Raw genomic sequence first — 27,967 nt, 5'->3', positions numbered from 1 at the left:
AGGCATTAGCAATCTAGGTCAGACAAGGCCCCAATCACACACACGTTGTCTTTGCAAACAAAAGGGGAAGAGATCTAGCATATTAAGTCTCCCTGTGTGCCCATATGGAGACGAGAGAATTTTAGGGAAAATATCCCACCAGTTCAGCTGAACCAGTGTTAGCACTGATGGGAGCCCTAATGTAGACAAGGCTCCAATGGTTTTTGATGCCTTCAACACTGCATTGAACTTACTGAGGAGAAGGGCTAATTAATAAAGGTAAAAAACGCTGAAATCCACCAGAGACTTGTCTACCCTTGAGCTCCTGCTACTTCACTGGACTGGAGAGCAAACCTCTTCCTAAAATTATATAGGGTAGGCAAAGGCAATGTGCCCAGCACTTCATGTAGTGTGAGTGGGTGTCTCGGGAATCCGGCACCATGCATCAAGAAAAACTCTCTTAACCTTTTTTCAATCATTAAAAATAGCTAAAGAAATATTCCCATTTCAACCCCCTTTGTGCTGCTGATGTTACTGCCTAGTGAATGGAAGTGACCTCTGATGCCTGGTCAACACAGATTTTGTACTGCTATCACGGTCATGCAGGAGGGTGATTTTTTACTGATATGGTCAACCCAATCCAACCCGTCGCGTGGATTCAGTTACACCGGTATAGACGTGCCTTATGCGGGCTTATTCCCCTTCCCGTAGGGGAAAAGCTATACTGATATAAAAGGTGCACAGAGGCGCTTTATGTGCGCAGGAAAGTACTATACTACTTTAACTGTGCCACTATTCAAGCCTTCCTCGCCTGTTTGCTTTGCCCCATCGAAAGAATTATTTAGAAGAGAACAATAATCAGAGTACTGTTTACAGCACACTTTTTATGTAAAACAAAGGGGAAACATTCTATACGGCTGTTAGGTCTATAAACACTTGTATTTTTCACTTTGTATTTTCAAACTTAGATGTCAGCAGACAGTAAACGTGCACTGGAAATATAAGGTTGAGCCAGAAAACTACACATCCTCTCTAAGTAAATGCAAGTTTCATCTGTAAAGGTTCTGTTTCATCTGGTCAGTTACAAAAATGTTACCCATCCTTTGTTTAGCAGTGCCTGCTCACTTCAGTAGCCAGGGTTTGTGTGAGACATTTGGTGAAGCATTTGACTAAACTGTGAGGACAAAGTAATACTAGACAGACTTAGCGTTTTGTCATAATGAGATCTCCAAACGGAAAACCGCTGCCCTTTGTTACACTGAGATTATTTATTCTTTGCCAGTTCTGCTTCATGGGAATTAGCTGTTCAGGTTGACTCTTCAAATGATACAATAAAAGAGTTAGCCTTTTGCGTGCAGGACAAGCTTTATTTAACGGCGTTATATTTTCAAGAATGCTTATCAATTGTTTTCTTCTTTAAAAAAAAAAAAATTCTTTTGTTTCCTCCCCATCTTGTGGGTGGTTACCCATGTACATTGGGCTGTAACTGGAATGCCAAAGGGACTTGGAGAGAATAGAAATGGGCGGAATTAAACTGAGATGCAGCCTGGAAAATGCAAGCTCATGGTTTTGGTAAATAACCCAAAATACCCATACCTAGCAGGACGTAGGAACCTGAGGTGCACTGTAAGGGTGGCAGCGGACAGGGCATTACATGTGAGTGCATTGTTACCTGGCTGCAATAAAAGCAGTTCGGTTTTGGAGACGTACGCAAAGAGTTCACGTCACAGAAGTAAGTAGTCTCATTTTATTGTGGGCAGAGCAGGTAGCACTGCCTATTATTAAGGTTGCCTGGTATCTTCAATTGCTTATAACTTGGCTAGACTCTAGCCATTTAGGATAAGATATTCCTTGCTGGGTGTCTATCGCTGGCTGAATATTTTTTTGAAAATTACAGCCAAAGTGCTTCAGCCGTTTCCCAGATCAAGGCTAAAGGAAAATACTTAGTTTTGCCCATATTGAAATATGCTGCTGGCCCTTCCGTGCTGCTGGCCCTTCCATAATCAACCTAGTACGTGATCATTCAATTAAAGATGGTTCCATGATGCATACGCACCACAGCGCCATTGGTTCTGGCATTCCCTAACTTTTGAATCCTTGACTTTGCAAAGTTTATGTGTGTATGTCTAATATACATACACAAAACTACATTACACAAACATTAAGGTAGCACAGTCCAGCACTCAGAAGTTAGGAAATGCCAGAATTAAGGTGCATCCATGGCATCTGCACAGAATTAAGGCCATCTGGAATCAGATTGTGATAGTACGATTTTCTGTGTCAGAGGCCAACTTTGACCATCTGATTATTCACTTCTCCCATACGTATCTCCACACTTTCTTCCGTGCTACCCCCTCCCAACTGAGTTCACAATGCTACAGCCTGCTTCAGATCCTCTCTCAAGACCCACCTTTGCTGTGATACATGCAAGAAGTCAGTCAACTAATGATGAGTGGTGGGCCTGATCACACTGACTTCAGTGGGCTTTGAGCCAGGTCCTAGAGCAGGGTTACAACCCCCCATCGCCTGCCAAAACAACAACAGCAAAACCCAAAATGTCCCAAATCCATAACTTTGGAACCACCCCTTGTGCACATTATCAGCCTGTGTAATTGTAATACAGCCTATAACCCTCATCCTCTCTTCCGTCGTCTGTCATGCTCAGTTGTCTTCTCTTAAGCTGACTCTATGCTCTTTGGGACAAGTATTGTCTATTGAGTGCTACCACAATACTAATAAAAGTATGACTAGATCCCAGAATTCAGTGAAGTTCTTGTACTAACTTTTTTCTGTGTTAGCTATAGTAACAGCATGTACTAGAATGTAAGATGAAGGTTCGGTGTTCCTTATCTTAACTTGTTTATGTGCTTTGCTGCTGCTTCTCTCTGTCGGTAAAACTTGATTTTCATATTCCCCATGTTTGGCTCTGTACAATCACCCTGCTATTTAGCCACACTTACCTCTTGTTTTTGGTTCCACTCTTTTTTTACTATTGCAGCTATTATGCCTGTTTTGTTTTCTGTTCCCCCTGCCTCCAAAAAGTTGGCAGGTGTCTTGAAGCTCTTTAAACAGAGGGGTCCCCCTTGGACACAACAGTAAGGTTTGAGGGATTGGTTGGAACAAATGGATGCGGGAAATTTCCTTCCTTGCCTAACTTGACTTGACTTTTGACTGATACAACAGTACTGCATCCAGTTGTTAGATACTGGTAAATGTTACATTTTTTGGGGTCTTTTTCTGGTCCATTCCTCTCATAGGTCTAATTCAGTGGAGTGGAAATAACAGGTGCTGAGGGTAAGGTGGTGGAAATGACATGTTTAATCACATAGCTCTCACTGAATCCCTGTAAGAGGAGTAAGTATGTACTGTTTACGTGTTATGTTTGTTTTTAATAACACATCTACCTGTCTCTCTCAGGTTTTGCTGTGGGGAAAGCAAGTGACAGGATGACAGCTTTAAGAAAAGTATGTAATTTTAAAAGTAAATGTAAATATTTCATACCTATTATAGTAATCAAATATAGAGATGTTTTTAAGTATCCGTGTTTAGTACACACTACTAATAGTTTTGCCTGTATGCAAAATAAATAGTTTTGTTCATTTTAGTAATACAACAGCTGACAGTATGTTGCATTGTACACCCTAACTCACTGATACGTGGCTGTCCCAAATTGGATACTATTGAAACACACTTCGTCTCTTGCAATTGACATGTTGTATTTCGAAAAACTACGTGAGCAAGAATGGCTCTGGTAACTTTATGTACATTGTTCCCAGTTACTTTCATTTCAGAGTTGCAGTATCTTTGTATTAAAAAATCTAATTTTAAATTTAACTTTCTTCCTACTGCTTTTTTGTATGTGTTTTTATTTTGGTTAGGTGGTTTTTGTTGTTTGTTCAGTTTTTTAGGTCAAATGCTCTTGTCTGTGGAGTCCCAGGTTACAGTATAAGACTTCTAATGCTCAGGCACCCCAGTCGGCCGAGGTTTTTGTTTTTCTCTGGAGCATAGTGGCTTTCTCAAGTCTTCCCGAGGTTTTAGAATGACACGTGGTTTCCAGGAATCCTGCTCATGTGTTCTAACGCCCAGCGGTCATCAAACTAGTAATGATAAAGTAACCAAACTTGGATACCCCTGTTACTGAGTGAAGATGCACCTGCGTGGGACTGCATCCAGTTAGTTGAAAACATTTTATTTGATTAGAATTGTTGAAATTCAAAATGGCATCGAGGTGGACGAAAAGAGGCTATCATTTTCCTGAGGCTAGTTTTGTTTGGCTGAACAGCTGCAGATTGGAGTTACTCCAGTCAATGTAACTTTAACAATTATTGTAAGAAGAAATATTTTGCTTGTTTGTTTTCTAGGCAAAGAACAGAGCAATTCACTATTTACACTATGTAGAGCGATATCAAAACCACACAAGTAAGTATTAAGGTTTTTTTTAGACTTCTTTAAAAGTTTCAAACTGGTGTTAAAAAAGCCAACCTGCAGCCAGCTGTTGCAAAAGGAAACCTATTAACTAAACTTTTTCTTGCCTGAATGTATTACATTGTAATTCTGCTTGTGTTATTTCGTTCCTTCAGTATGCTCTCTTAAATCTTAGCCCCAGACTATTCTGGCTAGACGTATTGATAGTGTCAGATAGTTCCATGCAACTGCTGTGCAGAAATAATCACCATTATCTGGAATGAATATCTAGTTTACCCTTTATTCTCATTCAGTCTCAAATCAACAACTATAGGAAGATCAACAAAGAGAAGTTGTGGCTTGGACTCATAATATGGGCTGCTCTTCCCCATGTACTAAACTGGGAGATATTTTTTCCCCAAATTTAAAATTTGAATCTCGAATGCCTAAAAGACACCTAGACTTCCAGACTCTTTAAAACTCTTATAGCGTTTGCAGCTCGTGTAGATCTCTGCAAGCACAGTTTGACCTCTGCTGGGCCGGTACCTTGTAGAATCATAGAATATCAGGGTTGGAAGGGACCTCAGGAGGTCATCTAGTCCAACCCTCTGCTCAAAGCAGGACCAATCCCCAATTAAATCATCCCAGCCAGGGCTCTGTCAAGCCTGACCTTAAAAACTTCTAAGGAAGGAGATTCTACCACTTCCCTAGGTAACGCATTCCAGTGTTTCACCACCCTCCTAGTGAAAAAGTTTTTCCTAATATCCAATCTAAACCCCACTGCAACTTGAGACCATTACTCCTTGTCCTGTCCTCTTCTACCACTGAGAATAGTCTAGAACCATCCTCTCTGGAACCCCCTTTCAGGTAGTTGAAAGCAGCTATCAAATCCCCCCCCCCATTCTTCTCTTCTGCAGACTAAACAATCCCCGTTCCCTCAGCCTCTCCTCATAAGTCATGTGTGCCAGACCCCTAATCACTTTTGTTGCCCTTCGCTGGACTCTCTCCAATTTATCCACATCCTTCTTGTACTGTGGGGCCCAAAACTGGACACAGTACTCCAGATGAGGCCTCACCAATGTCGAATAGAGGGGAACAATCATGTCCCTCGATCTGCTCGCTATGCCCCTACTTATATAGCCCAAAATGCCATTGGTCTTCTTGGCAACAGGGGCACACTGCTAACTCATATCCAGCTTCTCGTCCACTGTCACCCCTAGGTCCTTTTCTGCAGAACTGCTGCCTAGCCATTCGGTCCCTACTCTGTAGCTGTGCATTGGATTCTTCCATCCTAAGTGCAGGACCCTGTACTTATCCTTATTGAACCTCATCAGATTTCTTTTGGCCCAATCCTCCAATTTGTCTAGGTCCCTCTGTATCCTATCCCTGCCCTTCAGCATATCTACCACTCCTCCCAGTTTAGTATCATCTGCAAATTTGCTAAGAGTGCAATCCACACCATCCTCCAGATCATTTATGAAGATATTGAACAAAATCGGCCCCAGGACTGACCCCTGGGGCACTCCACTTGACACCAGCTGCCAACTAGACATGGAGCCATTGATCACTACCCATTGAGCCAGACAATCTAGCCAACTTTCTACCCACCTTATAGTGCATTCATCCAACCCATACTTCTTTAACTTGCTGACAAGAATACTGTGGGAGACCGTGTCAAAAGCTTTGCTAAAGTCAAGAAACAATACATCCACTGCTTTCCCTTCATCCACAGAACCAGTAATCTCATCATAGAAGGCGATTAGATTAGTCAGGCATGACCTTCCCTTGGTGAATCCATGCTGACTGTTCCTGATCACTTTCCTCTCCTCTAAGTGCTTCAGGATTGATTCCTTGAGGACCTGCTCCATGATTTTTCCAGGGACTGAGGTGAGGCTGACTGGCCTGTAGTTCCCAGGATCCTCCTTCTTCCCTTTTTTAAAGATTGGCACTACATTAGCCTTTTTCCAGTCATCCGAGACTTCCCCCGTTCACCACGAGTTTTCAAAGATAATGGCCAATGGCTCTGCAATCACAGCCGCCAATTCCTTTAGCACTCTTGGATGCAGCTCATCCGGCCCCATGGACTTGTGCACGTCCAGCTTTTCTAAATAGTCCCTAACCACCTCTTCCTCCATAGAGGGCTGGCCATCTACTCCCCATGCTGTGATGCCCAGCGCAGCAGTCTGGGAGCTGTCCTTGTTAGTGAAGACAGAGAGGCAAAAAAAGCATTGAGCACATTAGCTTTTTCCACATCCTTTGTCACTAGGTTGCCTCCCTCATTCAGTAAGGTGTCCACACTTTCCTTGGCTTTCTTCTTGTTGCCAACATACCTGAAGAAACCCTTCTTGTTACTCTTGACATCTCTTGCTAGCTGCAGCTCCAGGTGCGATTTGGCCCTCCTGACTTCATTCCTACATGCCCGAGCAATATTTTTATACTTTTCCCTGGTCATATGTCCAACCTTCCACTTCTTGTAAGCTTCTTCTTTATGTTTAAGATCTGCTAGGATTTCACCGTTAAGCCAAGCTGGTCACCTGCCATATTTACTATTCTTTCGACTCATTGGGATGGTTTGTCCCTGTAACCTTAACAGGGATTCCTTGAAATACAGCCAGCTCTCCTGGACTCCTTTCCCCTTCATGTTAGTCCCCCAGGGGATCCTACCCATCCGTTCCCTGAGGGAACTACTGGCAGTTCTAGACCCTGCAGAGCAGCACAGGGCTCTTCTGTTGAGCCATCTTAGCTCAAGTGCTAGAACCCTCCCTAGAGATGCTGAGGGGCTCTGGGTACGTCAACACTGCATTTTAAAACCATGGCAGTGAGTCTGGAGCCCATGTCAACCAACTCAGGCATGCAGTACAGCACTAAAAACAGCAGTGTAGACGTTGCAGCTCAAGCTCTGAAACCCACCCTTCCTTGCCAGACTTCATGACCCTAGCGCCAGCCCTCCAGCCCAAGCCAGCTGTCTTCACAGCTGTGTTTAGTGCCATAGCATGAGCCTAGCGAGCCCAAGTCTGTAGACCCAGGCTCTGAGACTCAGTGCTACAGATTTTAAAAGGCAGTGTAGACCTATCCTCTGAGGTTAGGTCCTATGTGTCCAGCTAGCTCCAGGCAAGCACAAGGGGATTTGGATTGTGTCTCAGGAATAAAGCCACCTAAGGACTTGGGACAGTGGATAACCTGCAGGGAAACCCTAGGAACAGCCAAGCTTGGGGAGAAATCTTAGGCTGAGTGTTTTTCAAGGGTTTTTTTTGTTTTGTTTTATGGTTTGTTGCGGGGTTTTTTTGGTGTGGGGTAGGAGGTTTGTTTGTTTGTTTGTTTGTTTCCACTAAACCTAAATCCCAGAAAGGAGGTAAGTTTGTGCCATATATAAACACTGTGCAAGGCAGGGTGGGATCATAACCTGCTTATTAACTCTCTTTATTTTGCCAGTGACGGTCGATTCTGTCTATGTAATATTGCAGTAATATTGGCTGTTGTAAAGAGTTAATTTTATCTAGATGTGGTGTTCTGCTAAAATTCCTAAAAGAGAGTAAGCTGTGATCTCCTCATCAGAGTTCTGGACTCTGTATCTGTTGATACCCTGTAATTTAGTTGAACTGAATAATTCTTAGAGAATTATACTGTAACCATATTATTTTTATTTTCAGTTTACCATGATATTACAACAACTTTTAAAAAAACAACCATACGGATGAAGAAGCAAAACAAAGGTAACTAAAAACGGGCTTGGAGCTTCTAAGCATTATTTACCAGCTCATTCATGTTCCTGTGACAAAGGAAAAACGTACATACTGAAGTTAATTATTCTTTGATGTAATGCCGTCCTAGAGATACAGCCATCCTATTTTAGCTGCTGTTTGTTGCCAGTGCCGTACAGTAGGATTACCAGCCATTGCCATGTCACTATGGTATATTTAAATCATTGATCTCCTCTCTTCCTGGTCCTGTTTCCCTCCCACCATTCCTGCCTCTTCCTCCTCTCAGCACCCAATTTGTCTCCCCCAGCTACCTCAGTTTGTTCTCCCTCCACCTTCCTCAGGGTCTGCTCTAGGCTACCTGGGTGTGGGAGCTGCTCTGGTGCTGGCTGGAGGTTAGAACTATTTTCTGCCAGGAAACTATTAGCGACAAAGACCATTAGAGCCAGTGTAGGGGCCACCCAATGAAATTAATAGACAGCAGGTTTAAAACAAATAAAAGGAAGTTCTTATTCATTCAGCGCACAGTCAACCTGTGGAACTCCTTGCCTGAGGAGGTTGTGAAGGCTAGGACTATAACAGGGTTTAAAAGAGAACTGGATAAATTCATGGAGGTTAAGTCCATGAATGGCTGTTAGTCAGGATGGGTAAGGAATGGTCTCCCTAACCTCTGTTTGTCAGAGGGTGGAGATGGATGGCTGGAGAGAGATCACTAGATCGTTACCTGTTAGGTTCACTTTCTCTGGGGCACCTGGCATTGGCCACTGTCAATAGACAGGATACTGGGCTGGATGGACCTTTGGTCTGACCCAGTATGGCCATTCTTATGTTCTTATATACTCTCACCACCTTACCCACTTGGTTTGTGCTCTGGTAGCATGTCATCCCAGCTGTTTGCTCCCCTGTCCCCTCCCTTAGTGGGTGCTCTCCTAAGCCACCTCCTGAACTGTATTAAGCTGGCATATTGGTGCTCTTCTTTGAGATTTGGATGTGCCTCATGCATGAGAGATTGTAGTCTTTTGAATAGGACTGTCCATCAGGGCCACGCATGCTCCTCGCTCCTCATGTTTCCATGCAAGGACATAAAGGGTAGGGTGGCTCCAATCCTTCCTCGGGTCCCTCTTACTGCCTGTGGCTGTGAGAGAGAACCTGGTGAGTGTGCAACCTGCTACTCTCTTCTGAGCTTCAGAACTTGTTCTTTTTGTAACTAATTTGGTCAAGAAACTTTGTCTTCACCCCTCTTCTTCCGCATATTGGATGTTTCCAAAACAAAGAAGCAGAAACTCTGCAGTACCCCCGTACAATGGGTTTGGGGCCTCATGCTGGCTGCCACATCTCATGGCTGTCTAAGCCATCAGGGTTCCTCCCCATCTTCAGATGAACTCCTCCCCGTCGATGATAGGCACAGCCAGTGCTGCTCCTGCCAGGGAAGGACCATATATCTTTTTTGTCCTCAGGGACCCACACGTCCAGGGGCACTCAGATCAAGTTACACCTGCTAGAACAATCCATGTGAGTCACTTTGGACCCAGAGGAAACAGCAACCACAAAAGCAGAGCTTAGAATGAGCATCCACTTGCATTCCCAGGAACACACACCGTATCCTGGGATCAGGGAGGAAAAAACAGGAAAAAACAGTTGTTTGTCATCATCAAAGCCCCAGCAGTAGGTGCAGCACCTATGCCCATGATGCAAAGGCAGATGCCGAGAGGCCAAGCCAGACAACGTAAAGACCATGCAGAATCATCTAGTAAGAAGGGTACAAAACACTACTTCTCCAAAGACAAAACATCTGAGACCCTCCATCAGCACTGGAATGGTTCTGGAAAAAGAGAGCCAAAGCCAACCCAGTGCCAAGGAGCTGTCAGTGGAGGAAATGGTCTCTGGAGGGGACATCCTCTGCACCAAAGTGAGGACGAGCACTGAGCCTGTCACTCTCTGGCACCAGCATTTGCAGAGACATGCTCCTCTTCACCCTGCCGACCTACTCCTCCTCACTGGCATCAAGTGGGAGTCCCTCTCCCCTACCCTTAGAGGGTGACCCCAAGGAAAGTGATGAAGAGCCCTCATTTAAAGCCTGGAGCAGATTGCCTTTTGCACATCCTGGTCGAGGAGGAGATCTTATTCTCCAGGGGCATCGTTAACCTGGCCACCCATGCAGGAGCCAGCCATTGCTCCACACTCGCAGGAGATGGTGGAGAGACAGCTGCAACCCCCATCTCCACCTGAGGACGCAGCCTCATTGCCTGACAAGGTAGTGACACCAGCCCCTACACGGAGAGCTGATGAGCTCAAAGCATTCCAAAATCTCTTGTCCCGTATTTCAGAGATCCTAAACTCTAAATGAGTGGAAGAGAGATACCAGGTGTCGTGAAGGGCTTTGAACATTTCTAGGCCCACTCAAACCCAGGATCCCCAGTAGTATCATCCGTGCAGGAGAAGTCAAAGTCTGCTAAGGGTAAAGACCTCTTTGGGCATAAAGCATTCCCCTCTGCCTCACTGCCGCGCCGGGCTGCAAACTACCAGACCTTGTTTGCAAAACAACTTCCTCACTTGCATGTGGGTCACTCCCTTCCTGTCTCAGATCCCACAGGAGAACAGAGAGAAGCTAAAAGAACTCATGAATGGCCCAAATGGTCAGTAAATCGTGGCCACCATCCGACACAGCTGCGAGGTCAGTGCCCATATCTGTGATGATGAGGCAAGATCATGGATTCTAACGTCCAGTATATCAACAGCAGTTCAAGCCCCCAGAGGGATGGGGAGGTCTTTAGCAGCAGAACAGACAAAGTGCTGAAAGACTCAAGGGCTGTGCCAGTCTTAGGTGTTTAGGAATACCAGCTTCCTCGTCAGAAACCACATAAACCAAGCAGAGCCAGAGGATATCACCTTACTGTTGGGGCTGACAGCCCAAATTCCGACCCAGGAGAAGACCCCGGCATGCCAAAGGCCACCTGTTACTCTCCTCCACTGTACACCCTGTGCCCTCACAGGGGCAGTGGGGTTGATGGCAGGGCTGGCTAAGGCCTTTTAACTGATTCAGATGGAACTCTGAGACCCTTTGGAGAGCCACGCTCACACATGCTGGAAGAAACGTTGCTTACCCTACGAGTTCTGCGAGATGTGGTCATCAGTGTAGGTTCCACAACCTGCCCTCCATTCCTGCTTTGAGTCCTCAGCTAACCTGGGCTTCAGTCTGTGAGGGCGCTTAAGGAGAGTCCTGTCCTCCACCAGGAGGCACGGGCCACGTGCAGCCATGACACACGCCGCTATTCAAAAGACTCTGATGTTGCATTCATGAGGCTCGTGCACACCTGCCGCGGGATCCACGCTGCCTGCAGCACTTTGAAGAACCACAGTTTTATTGTAGGGTGGGCAACCGTTCTTTCTCATGACTTACCTAATTCGTGGGCCTAGTGTTCTGTCGTCTCGCTAACGTAGCCTGTAACACAGATATCTTTAGGAGGGGCTTGTTTAAACTCTTAGCATTTTAACATACAGCCATTCAGCTTGTTGTTTATTTTCAACATATTTAGTTTTATATTCTAAGTACCTTCTGTTTTAAAAACAAACAAACATACGTTATGTCATAAGTTGGCATTAAAGGCCAAATTTATAGTTTCCGGCATAGACATGACTTCATCTGGAAGGACTTCATTTATGAGTTGTTTATGACTGCTTTCAGAGGTGAATAAATACAGTCAGCAAATGAAATCACGTTCACACAGGACAGGTTTAGACTGCTGCTGAGTGACTAATCGGTGCTCTAACTTTAATGTGCAGTAGGGATATCAATACAGCTATATGGTCCCTTTTTTTGTTTATAACCCCAATTTCACGGTAGCAATAAGACTCCAACTACCAATGTGTTCTCAAGGGTTGTTATGTTTCCGGAGTAGTAGAAATCACTCGGGGATTGGTTCATAGTGAGCCAGAGGCCTGCAGTAGTCCAGAAATACTACCCATTGTGTTCAATTGCTTAATTATTTCAATATTCGCAGATTAACAATATTTTTAGTAGGCTGGTACACTGAAGCTTTGCAAGTACCATTTGATTTTGTTGCTTACATGCTGTTCTATTACAACAGTTGCTAATATACAAAGTTTATTAGCATAACATGCACTCTGTTAGCATCTAAAAATTAGTGTGAACCCTATACTACTTTTCTAGGGCGAAAAACTTTTATGTTTTCAGTAAGACTTCTGTTAGTGTGACTGTAAAATCTTAATGTGGGTTAGAATATTATGTATAAAGCAGCAGATACAGAGTCAAATTGTCCCCGCATTTAGATTCCTACATCTCCATTGAATTTAATGAGGTTATAAGTTTATAAATAAGTAAAAATTTCCCTGTAGTGTTCCAGGCTAGTCAGTACAAAGAAATCTCAATATAACTTGCAATATTTTAAAGCAAAAATATCCAAAGACCAGCAGTAATGCTACTGAACTAAACACTTGAGCAAACTGTTATGAACAGATGCTGTTGTTAATGTAAAATATCAATGTAAAGCTCTCATTTGGAACAATTAGATTCTCCCACTGAGAAACAAAACAAGGCATTCCTTCCTTATCTCTGTCATGCTGTCTGGAGTGGCTCACAACCATGAGTGCCTATCTCAGGGCAGACTGTCAGAAACAGGACTAACGCCCCAAACTGGTGGCGTGTTCTACCATTTGATTTCACCAAGAGAGTAACACATGTGAACTCCTGGATCACTCTAACAGTCTTACCCTGGAGTCAGACAGTCTCCTTAGACTCTCCAGTCTGTCTTGCCACCCAGACAAGCTGGACTTAATGATAAATGGTCACTTACATAAAAAATCACACCACATTCAGAGTGCTCCCAATCCCAAGAGACGAATCACTTACCCCGGATCAGTTGGTACTCTAGATCTTACACCAAATACAGCGCTTATAGACAGTTCTATAACAAACTAGCTAAAGGTTTATTAACTAGGAAAAAGTGTGTATTTACAAAGAGCAAACACATACACACAAATGAGTTGTGATTCAAATCCTAAGAGTGACAGATTTGTAATGATCTGTCAATTTGAAATGTCTTCCAGGGAAAACCTAGGGATAAATCTCGGTGACCTCTTGGTTCAGTTTAGTGTCTCTGGCCCTGTAAGAGTTCAAACAGCAGAGCTGTAAATTTCTTGTGACGCTGTTTTATCTTTTACAGTCAGGCTTGGTGTACATGACCGAGTTAGGTCAACATAAGGCAGCTTACATTGTGAGTGTCTACATACAATGCTGCTTCCGCCAAAGTAGGTGGCCTTCTACAGCAACATCATTACTCCACTTCCATGAGAGGCGTAGCACTTATGTCACTGTAGCTTGGGTGATGCAGTGTCTGTGTAGACACAGCTTTGTTTGCACTGGCTGTTGGCTGTCAGCCCCAAGCGGGACTCTCAGCTGCCTCCCCACCCACCCCAGCACTGACAGCCGAAGCTAACAGCCAGGCTCAGGCTCACAGCTGGAGCCCCCTCACCCATTTGCTGACAGCCTGAGTCTTCCAGTCTGAGAGGAGCTCCCTTGCATGTAGCATTTCCAAAGTGCGATAGGGCCATTCACCAAACCATTGTGTCACAATGTTCCTTAGTGGCCTGTTTAGTCGACAGACCTCCTGAATGCGGGCTGGGGGGGGAAATTCCTATGCTTGGGTTCATAAGTTCAGAGCAAACATTTTCAAAGTTATAAAGCAAAACGTACATATTTCCTTATAGCCTGGAATAGCGACATTACACGTGAGATTAGTGCAGGCAGGAACTTACAGCATTTCATAGAGAGTCTAGATGCTAAATATATTCTTAGAAAACGAAAACCTATTTTAAACAAAACTGACATCTAGATGGGCTGGATTGGTTTCCAGCTATTAGCATGTTGGTTCTTAGTGAACGCCTATGGCCCTGACCAGAACTGGTGCCACAATCGCCATTCCAGGATGGTCTGCAGTACCACATTTATGTAACATATCCAGAAGCAAGAACAGTGGGGGGCCCCAGGTAAACTGGCATTTATTCTCAGATGTCCTCCTGCATTATTATTAGTAGATTGCAAAACAAAGCCTAGCCTTTTCACCATCTAATGTTTCTTCCAGAAATGGTCCTCCAGTAGTTTAACCTCTGATTGACACCCTGCCCTGTAGTCTATCCCCATTCCTCATATATGTGATAACCCCTGACTGATCATGCTTATAGCAGGAAATGTAGATGTTTGGGTTTTGTTCTGTGTACATAGGTGTGTAAGGGGGAGATGGGTGCCATACTCCCATTTGTGTCCTTAAAAACCTCCCCCTAAATGTATACATTTGCCTGTGTCCCACATTAAACAGTATGGCCTGTTCTTTCCCAATAGGAAGAGATCATGAGTCCATAATAATGCTTTGTACCTTTGGATCATTTGGCCTTCCTCCTGACCCCAGAATGGTACCTACCAGTCCTTCCATAACACTTCTCTAGAAGAATTCTAGATCTGGTTATAAAAAGCAAAGCCCTATTCTGTTTATAGTAAGCAAAAATATCATTTACAGTGGAGTCGCATCACCCGCACATTTAACTTATGCAAATTCAACTGTACGTGCTCGGCAAAAAAAAGAAAAATAACAATAACTCGCGGCGGTGGAGTACTGTACAGGAGTCGATGGGAGAGCGCTCGGGGGGGTCGATTTATCGCGTTTAGACTAGACACGATAAATCGACCCCCGCTGGATTGATCGCTGCCCGCCGATCCGGTGAACATCTCGCCGCACTACATGTGATTTCTAGTGTTTAAAGATACGTATTTTTCGTACAACATGGCCCCTAGACTACTTCATCTGGTGCTCAACCAAAGAAACAGCGATCTATTTCAACCCTGGAGGAGAAACTGGCTGTGTTGGACTTACTGAGAGACGGTATGACAGTCTCCAACGTGGCGTGTAAATATGGCCACAACGAGTCTAGCATCCCTGCCATCGAGATTCGAGAGAGAGAAATTCATCAAGCCGTGGCATCAAGTGCTCCAATAACTGCTAAGGTGACGACCCAGGTGCGTGATAAGACTTTAGTGAAGACTGAAAAGGCATTAAACTTATGGCTGGAAGACATGAACCGTAAACGTATACCTATCGATGGCAACACGTTGCGAGAAAAGGCTCTTAGCCTCTATGCGCTGTTCAAACCTCCCGCCGAAGAGGGACAGCCTTCTGATGAGAAGGAATTCAAAGCCAGCCATGGTTGGCTTAACAGTTTTAGGAACCGCTTCAACCTCAAAAACGTGCAGACTAGTGGTGAAGCTGCATCTGCCAATGAAGAGGCAGCAAAAGCCTACCCCGAACAACTAAAGAAAATCGTAGAAGAAAAGGGCTATCCTCCGGAACAAGTTTTTAACGCTGACGAGACTGGGCTCTTCTGGAAAAAATGCGCAACCTCACTTACACTTCGAAATCAGAAGGACAAGCCCCTGGCTTCAAAGCAGCTAAAGACCGCGTGACTGTGTTGTTTTGTGGCAATGCAGCTGGGCATTTAATAAAGCCGAGCTTGCTCTACAGGGCTGCAAATCCCCGTGCCCTAAAAAGCAAGAACAAAAATCTCCTGCGCGTGTTCTGGCAATCAAATAACAAGGCTTGGGTGACGGCAGCATTATTTCTGGGTTGGTTCCACACATGTTTCATTCCGGAGGTCAAGCGGTACCGCGAAGAGAAAGGACTTGACTTTAAAGCGTTGCTGCTCATAGACAGTGCTCCTGGCCACCCTGCGGCACTCCGGTTTGCACATAACGACGCTGAAGTCGTCTTTCTCCCTTTTTTATTCTTTCATTCTTCCATCTCTCTTTTTTTGACTATACACGATTTTCGCTTTACGCGCTGACTTTAGAACCTAACCCCCATGTAAGATGCGATTCCACTGTATTAGCAATTTACAGAGTAGAAAACATACCAGAAATAAAAACTTGATTAAGAAATATGTTTTAGAACCCAGCTTATGAAAACTAGCTCTGATTTTATGTCTCTAGGGCAGTAGACGAAAGACAAAGGTTACAGAATGTTTCTCTTATATTTGGCCTGTCCATGTGACATTTCATCCTGGAAGGAATGTGAACGTGCACAGCTAGACAACTTGTATAGTGTTCCCTCAGCTCTCAGACAGTGTCGCTCGTTGCAATACACAAGTGTTTGACTTCAGTATTGCTCTAGCGATACAGTATCCATTCTTTGCTCTGAAGCATTACCCAGAAGGACAGTTACTGCTCTTTGGTTAGTTTTAGAATACACAAGATTTCATTTTCTTTCTCATCCAGTTAAATGATATGCTTAGTGTTATATCTTTTTGTATTGTGTCAGCAGTTCTAATTGCACAAAACATTCATACATATTGAAGTATCCTTTGCTAGAGAAAACAATCTCCTCTTCCTGTTTAACTGATTGGTCTAGGTCACACAGTTCTTGAAACATTTTCAACACTGCATGAAATATTCATACTAGTGACTACTATGTTCTGGACAAACCCTATTTGGGATTAAATTAGAAGTATAATTCTAATTTAACATTTAAAATACTATATCAAATGTATAGATATAGTTAAATTGTCAGAATGTTGTTGTAAATCACGTGTCTATGCTGGTTCCTTGGTCATATTAGCTAATGGGATCTTTGGGGTTCTATAGATGTTTAAAGTCCTACTGTTCATATTTTACCTCAGCCCATGCTTAGCATTACAGAAGCTAAATCCAAAGCTATAGCAGAGTAAGCTTTCTTCTCCCATTAAAACAGTCATAATTGTAACCTACAAGAATAGTCACAGTGAAATAGGTGCATGACTTGTAAGCTAATTTCTAAGATTAACTGAACAGGCAACGTGACAAATAATTTGTAAAATGCAGCAATAAGGTCATGAAGCACCATAGCAATATCCTATGGCTATCTTTAGTATAGAGGAAAAGTTACAACATTTCAAAACCTCCAATGCAGTAACAATGCCATGAGGCAAGGCATATGCAGATTCATCTTCCATTAAGGTATCTTTTCTCCCTACGTGGTAACAGCACTCTAGCTCCTATTTCTTTGTCCTGAAGCCTCGTCTTATGCAGTATTAAAGTTGGTGAGGTACTTTATAAACTCCTTCCCCACTAATTTACAGCATTTCTCTCAATAAATGGTCACAAAAGACATAGATTTTGAGATTTTTAGTACAAAATTTGTAAAACTAAGCTCAGTATTGTTTTGAGTATATTAGTTTTTTCTCTTCTTAACTTCTTACTTTCCTTAGCTAAGCTACTTCCAGAACTGTAATTTGTTATAATATATATGTAATATATAATTCTCATAGTCTAATAGTAAATATTAAACAATCAAAAGTCTGTTGTTAAAGAGAAGTTTTTATTATGGAGACAGTTAAAACCTAAATGCAAACTTTGCTTTAAAAATTTCATTTAAGTTATGTTTGAGGGTGCCACTATTTTCTTATCTGTTGATCTGTATTTGGTTAGTTACCCAGAGAATGTAGCAGTTTATTCCATTAACATGTTGTACTTGAGTTTTATTGCTTAGAGCCCTGAAAGTTTATTTAATTAGCAGGAGTTAACGTCAACTGGCTTCCTTTTGTGCCTAGCTTATATCTTTGTTTGGCATGTGAAAAATGTTCAGTAGTAGGTAGGCTCCTTTAAAAGCTACGCTTTTAAGTGGCTCTGCTGGTTCAACTACAATAGCATCATGTGGAGCTCTCCAGAGCCCATCCCCTCCCTCACATTTACTGCAGCTTTGCGAATGGAATACTTGTGCTCAATTTATGCTGGGAACAAATCTTGACCAGTAGTTGATTGTCTAAATTGCAAGACTGTGATTTTCATCCATTAAAAACCTGCAGAAAGCTGTGTTTTGACTAAGGTGGGAGAAAGACAAGAAGCAGAGCCATGGAAATGGGAAATTGTGGACCATTAACAAATGAAAAGGATTTATAACCTTTCAAAGACCACTCAGATGTAATCGTATCGAAAACTTGATTCTGTCTTTGAGCATAAAATCAACACTTTCTCAAACAGCGGAAGAATAGCTTCAGATGGTTGTCATTTGTTTTCCGATTATAGGTTAGAAGAAGAAGAAAATGTTAATGTAGTAAAGCCTGCAGTACTGGAATAGATTTTTTTCACCCCATTTACTCAGCAACAAGACTGTCCTGCAGAGTGGAGTAATCTATAAAAGCTGTCTTCGCAGGTTTTAAATACAATTATTTAAATCTATGGCACATAGGCTTTTAAAGATTTATAGACCTAGGTCACATGGAACAGATCTTACTGGAGAACTAGCGCAAAATTAAAAAAAAGAAAAAACCTTTCAGTAAAATACGGCAAGTTTTAGTAAAACATTTGCAATTAGTTCCAATGCACTGTAATTATGCAATAGAATCAATACAAAGTTTACATCCATCCACCCAACTACTCAGCTTGTTTTTCTTTAAATGCCTCGCCAATCTACTAGAATTCTTTGAAGGGGTCAACAAGCATGACCCAGTGGATATTGTGTACTTGGACTTTCAAAAACCCTCTGGCAAGGTCCCCAAAAGCTCTTAAGCAAAGTAAGCAGTCATGGGATATGGGGGAAGGTTCTCTCCTGGATGAGTAACTGATTAAAAGATAGGAAGAAAAGGGTAGGAATAAACGGTCAGCTTTCACAGTGAAGAGAGGTAAATAGCAGTGCCCCCCAGGGACTGTACTGGGACTAGTGCTGTTCTACATATTCATAAATGATCTGGAAAAGAGGTAAACAGTGAGGTGGCAAAATTTGCAGATACAAAACTACTCAAGATAGTTAAAACCCAGGCAGACTGCAAAGAGCTACAAAAGGATCTCACAACACTGGGTGACTGGGCAACAAAATGGCAGATGAAATTCAGTGTTGATAAATGCAAAGTAATGCACATTGCAAAACATAATCCCAACTATACATATAAAATGATAGGGTCTAAATTACCTGTTCCCACTCAAGAAAGAGATCTTGGAGTCATTGTGGATAGTTCTCGGAAGACATCCACTCTACGTGCAGCAGCAGTCAAAAAAGCGAACAGAATGTTGGCAATCATTAAAAAAGGGATAGATAATAAGACAGAAAATATCATATTGCCTCTATAAATCCTTGGTACGCCCACATCTTGCATGCTGCGTGCAGATGTGGTCGCCCCATCTCAAAAAAGATATATTGGAATTGGAAAAGGTTCAGAAAAGGGCAACAAAAATGATTAAGGACATGGCACAGCTTCCAAATGAGGAGTGATTAATAAGATTGGGACTTTTCAGCTTAGAAAAGAGACAACTGGGGGGGATATGATAGAGGTCTATAAAATCATGACTGGTGTGGAGAAAGTAAATAAGTGTTATTTATGCCTTCTCATTACACAAGAACTAGGGGGTCACCAAATGAAATTAATAGGCAGCAGGTTTAAAACAAACAAAAGGAAATATTTCTTCACACAACGCACAGTCAACCTGTGGAACTTCTTGCCAGAGGATGTTGTGAAGGACAAAACTATAACAGGGTTCAAAGAAGAACTAGATAAATTAATGGAGGATAGGTCCATCAATGGCTATTAGCCAGGATAGGGAGGGATGGCGTCACTAGCCTTTGCCAGAAGCTGGGAATTGGCGACAGGGGATGGATCACTTGATGATTTCCCTGCTTTGTTTGTTCCCTGTGGGGCACCTGGCACTGGCCACTGTCGGAAGACAGGATACTGGCCTAGATGGATCTTTGGTCTGACCCAGTATGGCCTTTTTTTTGTTCTTATTTACATCAACGTGACTGTGAAGAATATAGAGGATAATAAATCTGCAATATTTTATCCTCAAAAGAAGATTCTGGATGCTTTCGCTCTTCACAATCTAATTCCATGCCATTTTTAGGCTACCACTGGCTGGTTTGTGGTATCCAAGTTTTTTTATTCAAGTTGTAATGATTTTACTAGCTTTCACATAATGTCATTCACATCTGATTTTTTTCCAGGGCATGGTCTTCATTGCCATCGAGCCATCATTACCATCTGCAAGCTAATTGGGATTACAGACATGTATGCCAAGCTTTCTGGATCCAATAATCTGCTTAACCTCACCAGAGCTCTCTTTAAGGGTTTAGCAAAACAGGTAAATTTTAGTCTGTACTTGCAGTCATATTTGCAATGGTCAGAAGGTGAAATATAATCAATGCTTTGTGGTATAGTACAGAGTAAATTCTAGGTTCAAAAAGTAACAAAGTTCAAATGAATTCTACAATTCCAGGAGAAAACAGAATTTGAATTTCAGTCTCCTCTTTCCACTCCCTCAGCAGTCATTAGTCACTTACAGGTGTCCATCAGTAACTCTTATGCATTCAAGTATAAAGTGCCTCAAGGGGAAATCTGAATTTGTGGGATTAATTTGCTTTTGTCAGTGACATTTAAAAAGCGCAAGGAGATAAAGCCTTAATCCTGCTTTTATTGCTGTTATTTCTTCAGTCACATTTTGGGTTGTCTCTGTTGGTGTACTGAACACAATCATTGCCACTCCTGAGCAACAGTGCCTGAGAACTAGTGGGTAGGAGTCTGTAGTCCTGACTGCTGTGGGCCAGTCCATAGTCAGCTGACATTTTAAATGTAATCTGCAAAAAAAAAAAAAAAATCTCACATTTTCTACTTTAATCTGTTGCTAGTCTAGTTAAAGAATTGCAGGTGCTTCTTTCAGCTTTTTTTAAACACTGTTGTAGATTATCCATCTGTTGTAAGAAGCTCAAGTGATTTAGGAGCGTTAGCCCTATTGACTGAACCACTTTTGGAAATATGTTCCTTAGCTAGCAGGAGTGAAAAGTAGCAATATGTTTGTGTGAAAGGAAAGAGAGGCCCGTTTGGTGCATCAGTGCTTTAAGAGATGTGTATTAAATGAGTTCTTCTTCACGTCCATTCCACATTAGGTGTGCGGTGCCGCATTCACAAGCGTCGGAAACTTTTTCCCTTAGCGGCTCCGGGTGGTCCAGTGGGCCCCCCGAGTGGTGCCGCTGTGCCATACATATATAACCCCACCGGCCCGACCTTCTCCACTTCCTTCTTACCGTCCATGAAGGCGTTGGAACAACCTCTCTCGTAGAAGAGCAGTCCCTTAGCCTTTAGAGTGGCTGTTACCAGTTTATTAACATATCTGTTGTGGACACTTAAGTCGTTAGGTGCTTGGAGGCCTCCAGCACCCGCCCCGGGCCACAGGGCATGCCACAGGCCCACGGCTTCAAGGCTTGTGCCACGTGCTGCAAACCTATGCCAGTTAGTGACCCCCATGAGTCGTGTCTACGTTGCCTGGGGGATGGACATCAAACTGAACAGTGTAGAATTTGCAAGGTGTTTAAGCCAAGGACAAGGAAAGAAAGAGACTTTTGTCTAAAGCAACTGTTAATGGAGGTCACATTGCAGCCACCAGGCCCGGAGCACCCCACCCCACTCAGGCTTCCTCGGTGCGTAGTGCCCCAGAGCCGTCAAGAGACCCGGCTAAGGACCATAAACTGTCGGCCCCAGCGCGCCAGGCTAGGCCCCGGCACCACTCGTCCTCCCCCGTGCGGCCCCTGGTGCAGCCGAAACGAAGGAGCGGTTGTTCCCCACACAGGAGGCCGGTGCCTCCCCAGGCCCTGAGCGCCGATAAGAGCGGGAAGGCCTCGGTACGGCACTGACAGCAGTGGTCCCGGCAGCACAAGCCCCACCAAGTGCAGACCTAAGTGAGCTCAGTGCGGACGATGGGCTCGAGGACATAACGGATCACCCCTCTACGCCTGGCACCTTTGAGGCTGCAAAGGACCTCATCGAGCTGTTGGCGGCAAGCCCCCTCCCGTGTGGGGAGAACCCTCCGGCACCCATGTTTTGGGTGCCATCGAAGTGTAAGCCGGCAATGGTGTGCCGCTCGAGGACACTGTCCCGGCACCGCTCCTGGAGTTGGTCCCAGTCAAGCTCCGACTCCACGGACTCACTCTTGCCAGCGGCCCGGAAAGAGGTTGCAGCACCGGCAGCGGGTCAACGCGAAGAAGCACCGGAAAGGGCACGCCGCTCTCCGGCACCACCCAGAGACTGGTACCAGGAGGAGTTGAGATGGTCCTTGTCAGAGGACTCCCGCAGACAGTCCCGGTCCAGGGAACGCTGGCCCTGGTCCAGATCCCAGTTCCAGTCCCAGGGATACCGGTACTGCTCCCGCTCAGCCAGGAGCCGCTCTTTCTCCTGCCAGTGCAGATCATTGGCATCGCCATGGCCTTCGCAATTGCCGTCACCGCAGTCCGACGCTGACTCCGGCCGCTATAGGTACCCACACCGGGACCCTGACAACAGGGACCCTCAGGGGAGCTGGCAGCCCCAGTGGAGGCTGCCAGGCCATTGGCCCTTCTGGACCCCCTGGGCCTATCAGGAGCGCAAAGAGGCCCCATCCAGGGCAAATTACTCGGTGCAGACAGTGCTGGAGGCTACAGTATCTAGGCCTCCAGCATCCCCCCAGCATAAACCCGAGAGACCAGCACCGAGCCTGGTGCCATCCCATGGACTCCCATTCCGGCCTGAGCCAGAGGCCCCTCCCACGGGAAAAAGGGAGCAGGAGGACCAACCGGAGGGGGTCAAGCAGCAGCTGACCTCCTCTTCTTCCCCCAAAGAGGTGGTGGCAGGTACAGAGGTGTCCAGCCGTCCACCGATAGACCATAGAGTTGCCCCACGGATCGCTGCGCAGAGTCGCCCAAAACTTGGGGTTGCAGGCCGAGGAGACAGTTGAGCAGGAGGACCCCATGGTGGACATTTTGAGCCCCGAAGGGCCATCCACAATAGCGCTCCCACTCATTAAGACCATTCAGTCTAACTATAAGAGTATATAGAATCATAGAATATCAGGGTTGGAAGGGACCCCTGAAGGTCATCTAGTCCAATCCCCTGCTCGAAGCAGGACCAATTCCCAGTTAAATCATCCCAGCCAGGGCTTTGTCAAGCCTGACCTTAAAAACCTCGAAGGAAGGAGATTCTATCACCTCCCTAGGTAATGCATTCCAGTGTTTCACCACCCTCTTAGTGAAAAAGTTTTTCCTAATATCCAATCTAAACCTCCCCCACTGCAACTTGAGACCATTACTCCTCGTTCTGTCATCTGCTACCATTGAGAACAGTCTAGAGCCATCCTCTTTAGAACCCCCTTTCAGGTAGTTGAAAGCAGCTATCAAATCCCCCCTCATTCTTCTCTTTTGCAGGCTAAACAATCCCAGCTCCCTCAGCCTCTCCTCATAAGTCATATGTTCTAGACCCCTAATCATTTTTGTTGCCCTTCGCTGGACTCTCTCCAATTTATCCACATCCTTCTTGTAGTGTGGGGCCCAAAACTGGACACAGTACTCCAGATGAGGCCTCACCAATGTCGAATAGAGGGGAACGATCACGTCCCTCGATCTGCTCGCTATGCCCCTACTTATACAGCCCAAAATGCCATTGGTATTCCTGGCAACAAGGGCACACTGCTGACTCATATCCAGCTTCTCGTCCACTGTCACCCCTAGGTCCTTTTCCGCAGAACTGCTGCCTAGCCATTCGGTCCCTACTCTGTAGCGGTGCATTGGATTCTTCCATCCTAAGTGCAGGACCCTGCACTTATCCTTATTGAACCTCATCAGATTTCTTTTGGCCCAATCCTCCAATTTGTCTAGGTCCTTCTGTATCCTATCCCTCCCCTCCAGCGTATCTACCTCTCCTACCAGTTTAGTATCACCCGCAAATTTGCTAAGAGTGCAATCCACACCATCCTCCAGATCATTTATGAAGATATTGAACAAAACCGGCCCCAGGACCGACCCTTGGGGCACTCCACTTGATACCGGCTGCCAACTAGACATGGAGCCATTGATCACTACCCGTTGAGCCCGACAATCTAGCCAGCTTTCTACCCACCTTATAGTGCATTCATCCAGCCCATACTTCCTTAGCTTGCTGACAAGAATACTGTGGGAGACCGTGTCAAAAGCTTTGCTAAAGTCAAGAAACAATACATCCACTGCTTTCCCTTCATCCACAGAACCAGTAATCTCATCATAAAAGGCGATTAGATTAGTCAGGCATGACCTTCCCTTGGTGAATCAATGCTGGCTGTTCCTGATCACTTTCCTCTCATGCAAGTGCTTCAGGATTGATTCTTGATATGGCAGACCCCGGCCTCCAGCGCTCCAACGGCTAAAGGAGTGGGGCGTAAATACTTTTCCCCATCTAAGGGCTATGAGTTCCTGTTCTGCCACCCAAGTCCATGCTTCCTAGTGGTCTTGGCGGTGAACAAAAGGGAGCGCCATGGACGGCAGGCCCTGGCCCCTAAGGCCAAGGAGGCAAAACACCTGGACCTTTTTGGCAGAAAGGTGTACTCGTTGGGGGGCCTTCAGCTGAGGATTGCGAACCAGCAGGCCATCCTCAACAGGCACAATTTCAGCTCCTGGGCGGCGGTGGGGAAGTTTAAGGACAACCTCCCACAAGGTTCCCAACAGGAGTTCATGGCCCTGGTGACGAGGGCAAGGCAGTAGCCAAGACCTCTCTCCAGGCCTCCCTGGATTTGGCAGATGCAGTGGCTAGAACAGTTGCGTCAGAGGTGGTCATGAGGCGCTTGGCGTGGCTCCAGGAGTCAGGCCTGCCCCCCCGAGGTCCAGAACACGCTCCAGGACCTCCATTTCAAAGGGTCTGGGCTCTTCTGGGACCAGACAGACACGAGGTTGCATAGCCTCAAGGACTCATGGGCTACGCTTAAGTTGCTGGGTATGCACACCCCGGCGACCCAGAGGAAGTCCTTTAAGCTGCAGCCTCCCCCTCAACGCCATGCCGTAGGCATGAGCCTTACCTTAGGCGAGGCAGGGATAACAGGCGACGGCGCAACAACAATAACCATAATGCACCAAGGCCAGCACAAACCCCCGCCAGGCACTAAGCCAGGCTTTTGAAGATGCCTCGTGGTCTAGTACACGGACCTCTCACTGGATTCGTCCCTTTGTTTCCTGAACCACCTGCCCTGTTTCTCCTGTGCGTGGTCCACCATTACGTCAGACCGTTGGGTCTTATGCATGGTGCGGAACAGGAACTCACTGCAGTTCACCTCCCTCCCACCCCTCTTTTCCGTCCCTCTTCAGGGACCCCTCTCACAAGCATCTCCTAGAGCAGGAAGTCTGCTCGCTGCTAGAGGCGAGATCTGCAGAGCAGCTTCCTGGTCCTCGGTGCACACCTTCACAACCCACTACGTGGTCAACCAGCAGGCCAGAGAGGACGCGGCGGTTGGCAGAGCAGTCCTCCGAGCAGTTGTCCCATGACTCCTCCCCTCCTCCAGAGGTAAGCTTGTGATTCACCTAATGTGGAATGGACGTGAATAGGCACTCGAAGAAGAAAAAACAGTTACTTACTTTCTCGTAACTCTTGTTCTTCAAGATGTGGTGTTCACGTCCATTCCACCACCCACCCTCCTACTGCTCTGCCGGAGTCGCCGGCAAGAAGGAACTGGAGGGGTCGGGCCAGCGGGGGTATGTATGCGGGGCGCAGCAGCACCACTCGGGGGCCCCGCCGGGAGCCGCTAAGGGAAAAAGTTTCCGATGCTCGTGCACGCGGCACACACACACCTAATGTGGAATGGACGTGAACAACACGTCTCGAAGAACAATAGTTATGAGAAAGTAAGTAACTGTTTTTTCTTCTTGGTACGCTGAATGGGCAGCAGAGGTGTTTGCTGCTATAAGTGAATACCTATTCTGAAGAATGAGGCTTTAATGAATCATTTTTCTTGGTGGTGGGGGAAAGATTGAAAATCAAGTGAACAGAATTTCCTTGAATAACAGAAATTATTACCTTGAAAATTGTGTGCTGTGGACATCACAGGTACTTTGTTGTTATTGAAGCAACAAGATTCTATTAAACTGCCTTGTGTCTTCAGGCTAATGGCAAGTGTACTTTGGCCATGGGAAGCTTACCATACGACATCTAACATCCAGTTACCTGCCCATCCATGAGATCTACTTCCTGGGGATATTCATGTAATTTAACTAATCTTCAGTCAGTTCTTGGCAGGGTAGGATTATTCAGCCCTATCACATGTATAATAAACAGAGCTTTTGGTATGTTGCCACATTTTGTTACTCTTTGTTGTTACTATCCCACTGCATGCCTTCATCATAGGCCAGTAGCCTTTCCAGAAAGCGGTACTGCTGGGAATGACCTTACAGTGCTAGCAAACCAGCAGTCCTGGGACTTCAGCATTGCAGCCAGAAGCACACAGCAGAATTCCCAGTGTTCGCACCATTCACTGGATGTTCTACATACGCTTACGTGTTCTTTAGTTTACATACAACAGCTGAAAAACAGACACTTTTTGTTGCTACTTACGCCATTTAAGCAGGCAAACGATGTTCAGTATTGGTATGGAGGTAAATACAGAATGGAAATTATTTAGATAGATCAATAGGCTGAATTTGTCCTGGTTCAATTCTTTCTTGTGACATTAATAGAATTTTTTTTAACCTCTCAAACAGGAAACCCATCAAGAACTAGCAGATAAGAAAAGCCTCTATGTGGTAGAATTCCGTGAGGAGTGTGGCCCCCTGCCGATCGTAGTTGCTTCACCTAATGGAGGTGTCAGGAAGGAACCAGAACCTATGGATGAGGTTCCCAATACCAAGCTGGAATGGAGTGAAGTGAGAGTAGCTCAAGGAATGAAACGTTCTTCCTGGGCAAATGTCAAAAGGACAGTGTGGTGAAGAGCTGGGATCTGTCCATGCCAATATTCAAAGAGGTACAGCAGCACAAACCCAGAGAAAGTCCAGCTCAAACCAGTGATTTGGCTAGATGTGCACTTCAGCACCATGTTGGGTTGCTGCTGCTTTGCCTTGGGTGCTCAGCAGCCTAGCTGGCTTTTCTGCAAACGTCTCTTGCCATGAACAATCTGCATATGAATGGCTGACGTGCGTCCACGCCAATCTCATACGCACCAGTGCTCTGCTGCTGTCCTTGGACCTGCTCTGTAATCAGGAAACCCTGTTTTTTTCTTTACAGATATTTGGGAAACTATTAAAAACGTTACTAAAATAAAACCAAATCATTCTCATAATTTAATGTGCTGCATTTTCCCCCAAAGCTGCTTACATTTCTGTATGTGCTTTCAGAGCTCAACATTTTGTGCGAGGATAGATGTTAGTACATTGACTCTCCACACCTCTGTACCATGTAATCTAGTCCAGAGTGAGAGGGGAGGGATCGCTGTGAAATTAGAAGGGCAGAAGTGTTGACAGGGAGGAGTGTAGGATGAAGGGAAGCCAAGAGCTGGGGCAGAGTTGCTGGAGGTAAGACGGAAGATTTACTTGGGGGAGGGGAATGGGGAAGGACAACAGGAGGAAGCAGAAATGGTTTGAGCCGTGCAAAAGAAAGGCGGGGGGATGGGGAGATGGTGATGGGGGAGGGCTGCAGAGTGAGGTGCGATGAATCAGTGGTAGGAGCTATCCGTGTCTAGGCCAGTGTTTATTGAGCTTGTCGACCCCTCAGTCGAAGTAAATCATCATCATTCACAACCCCCTGATGTTTACCGTAAAAGAGCAATAGAGAGTTATCAGTGCTAACCCAGTATCATTAATTTATGTGCTTGGTTTGGGAGGTTGACAAAGAATACCTGGACCTTTGAAGGGGAAGGTTGCATGGGAAGTGGGGAATTCAGATTTTCTTTATTTAGATTGTAATAAAATTTTTAATGATTCCTGACACGTGCCTTTCGTGAGCCACCAGTGAGAAACACTGCTCTAGACCAGAGCAATGAGGCAGGCTAGCTGGGGCACTAAGATGAGCTGCAGGAGAAGTCATTTGGCAGTCAGCAAAGCAACCAGGGAGCAAGTCAGTCAGTCCTGGAACCATCTGGGGTAACTGTGTTAACACAGATG

At 45.1% G+C, this 27,967-nt stretch overlaps 1 protein-coding gene across 2 annotated transcripts in view; it reads left to right on the top strand.

The window, feature by feature from the left end:
- Window positions 1-27,135, top strand: part of MRPS5 (mitochondrial ribosomal protein S5) — a 97,432-nt gene extending 70,297 nt beyond the window's left edge. Inside the window, exons 7-12 of one of the 2 annotated variants that reach the window (XM_073339982.1) lie at window positions 3,397-3,443; window positions 4,341-4,398; window positions 8,034-8,096; window positions 20,057-20,193; window positions 25,187-25,382; window positions 26,573-26,657. In XM_073339982.1, coding sequence (XP_073196083.1) covers window positions 3,397-3,443; window positions 4,341-4,398; window positions 8,034-8,096; window positions 20,057-20,193; window positions 25,187-25,363 — 482 coding nt within the window. In that variant the 3' untranslated portion in view covers window positions 25,364-25,382; window positions 26,573-26,657. Of the gene's footprint in view, window positions 1-3,396; window positions 3,444-4,340; window positions 4,399-8,033; window positions 8,097-20,056; window positions 20,194-25,186; window positions 25,383-26,572 lie in introns of both variants that reach the window. The other variant, XM_073339980.1, reaches the window with a different exon arrangement.
- Window positions 27,136-27,967: the final 832 nt, after the last annotated feature.

The sequence above is a fragment of the Lepidochelys kempii genome, chromosome 3 (assembly GCF_965140265.1).
Source record: "Lepidochelys kempii isolate rLepKem1 chromosome 3, rLepKem1.hap2, whole genome shotgun sequence".
NCBI classification, from domain to species: Eukaryota; Metazoa; Chordata; order Testudines; family Cheloniidae; genus Lepidochelys; species Lepidochelys kempii.
The sequence above is the reverse complement of the archived record's forward strand: the minus strand, read 5'-3'. Positions and strand labels throughout refer to the sequence as shown.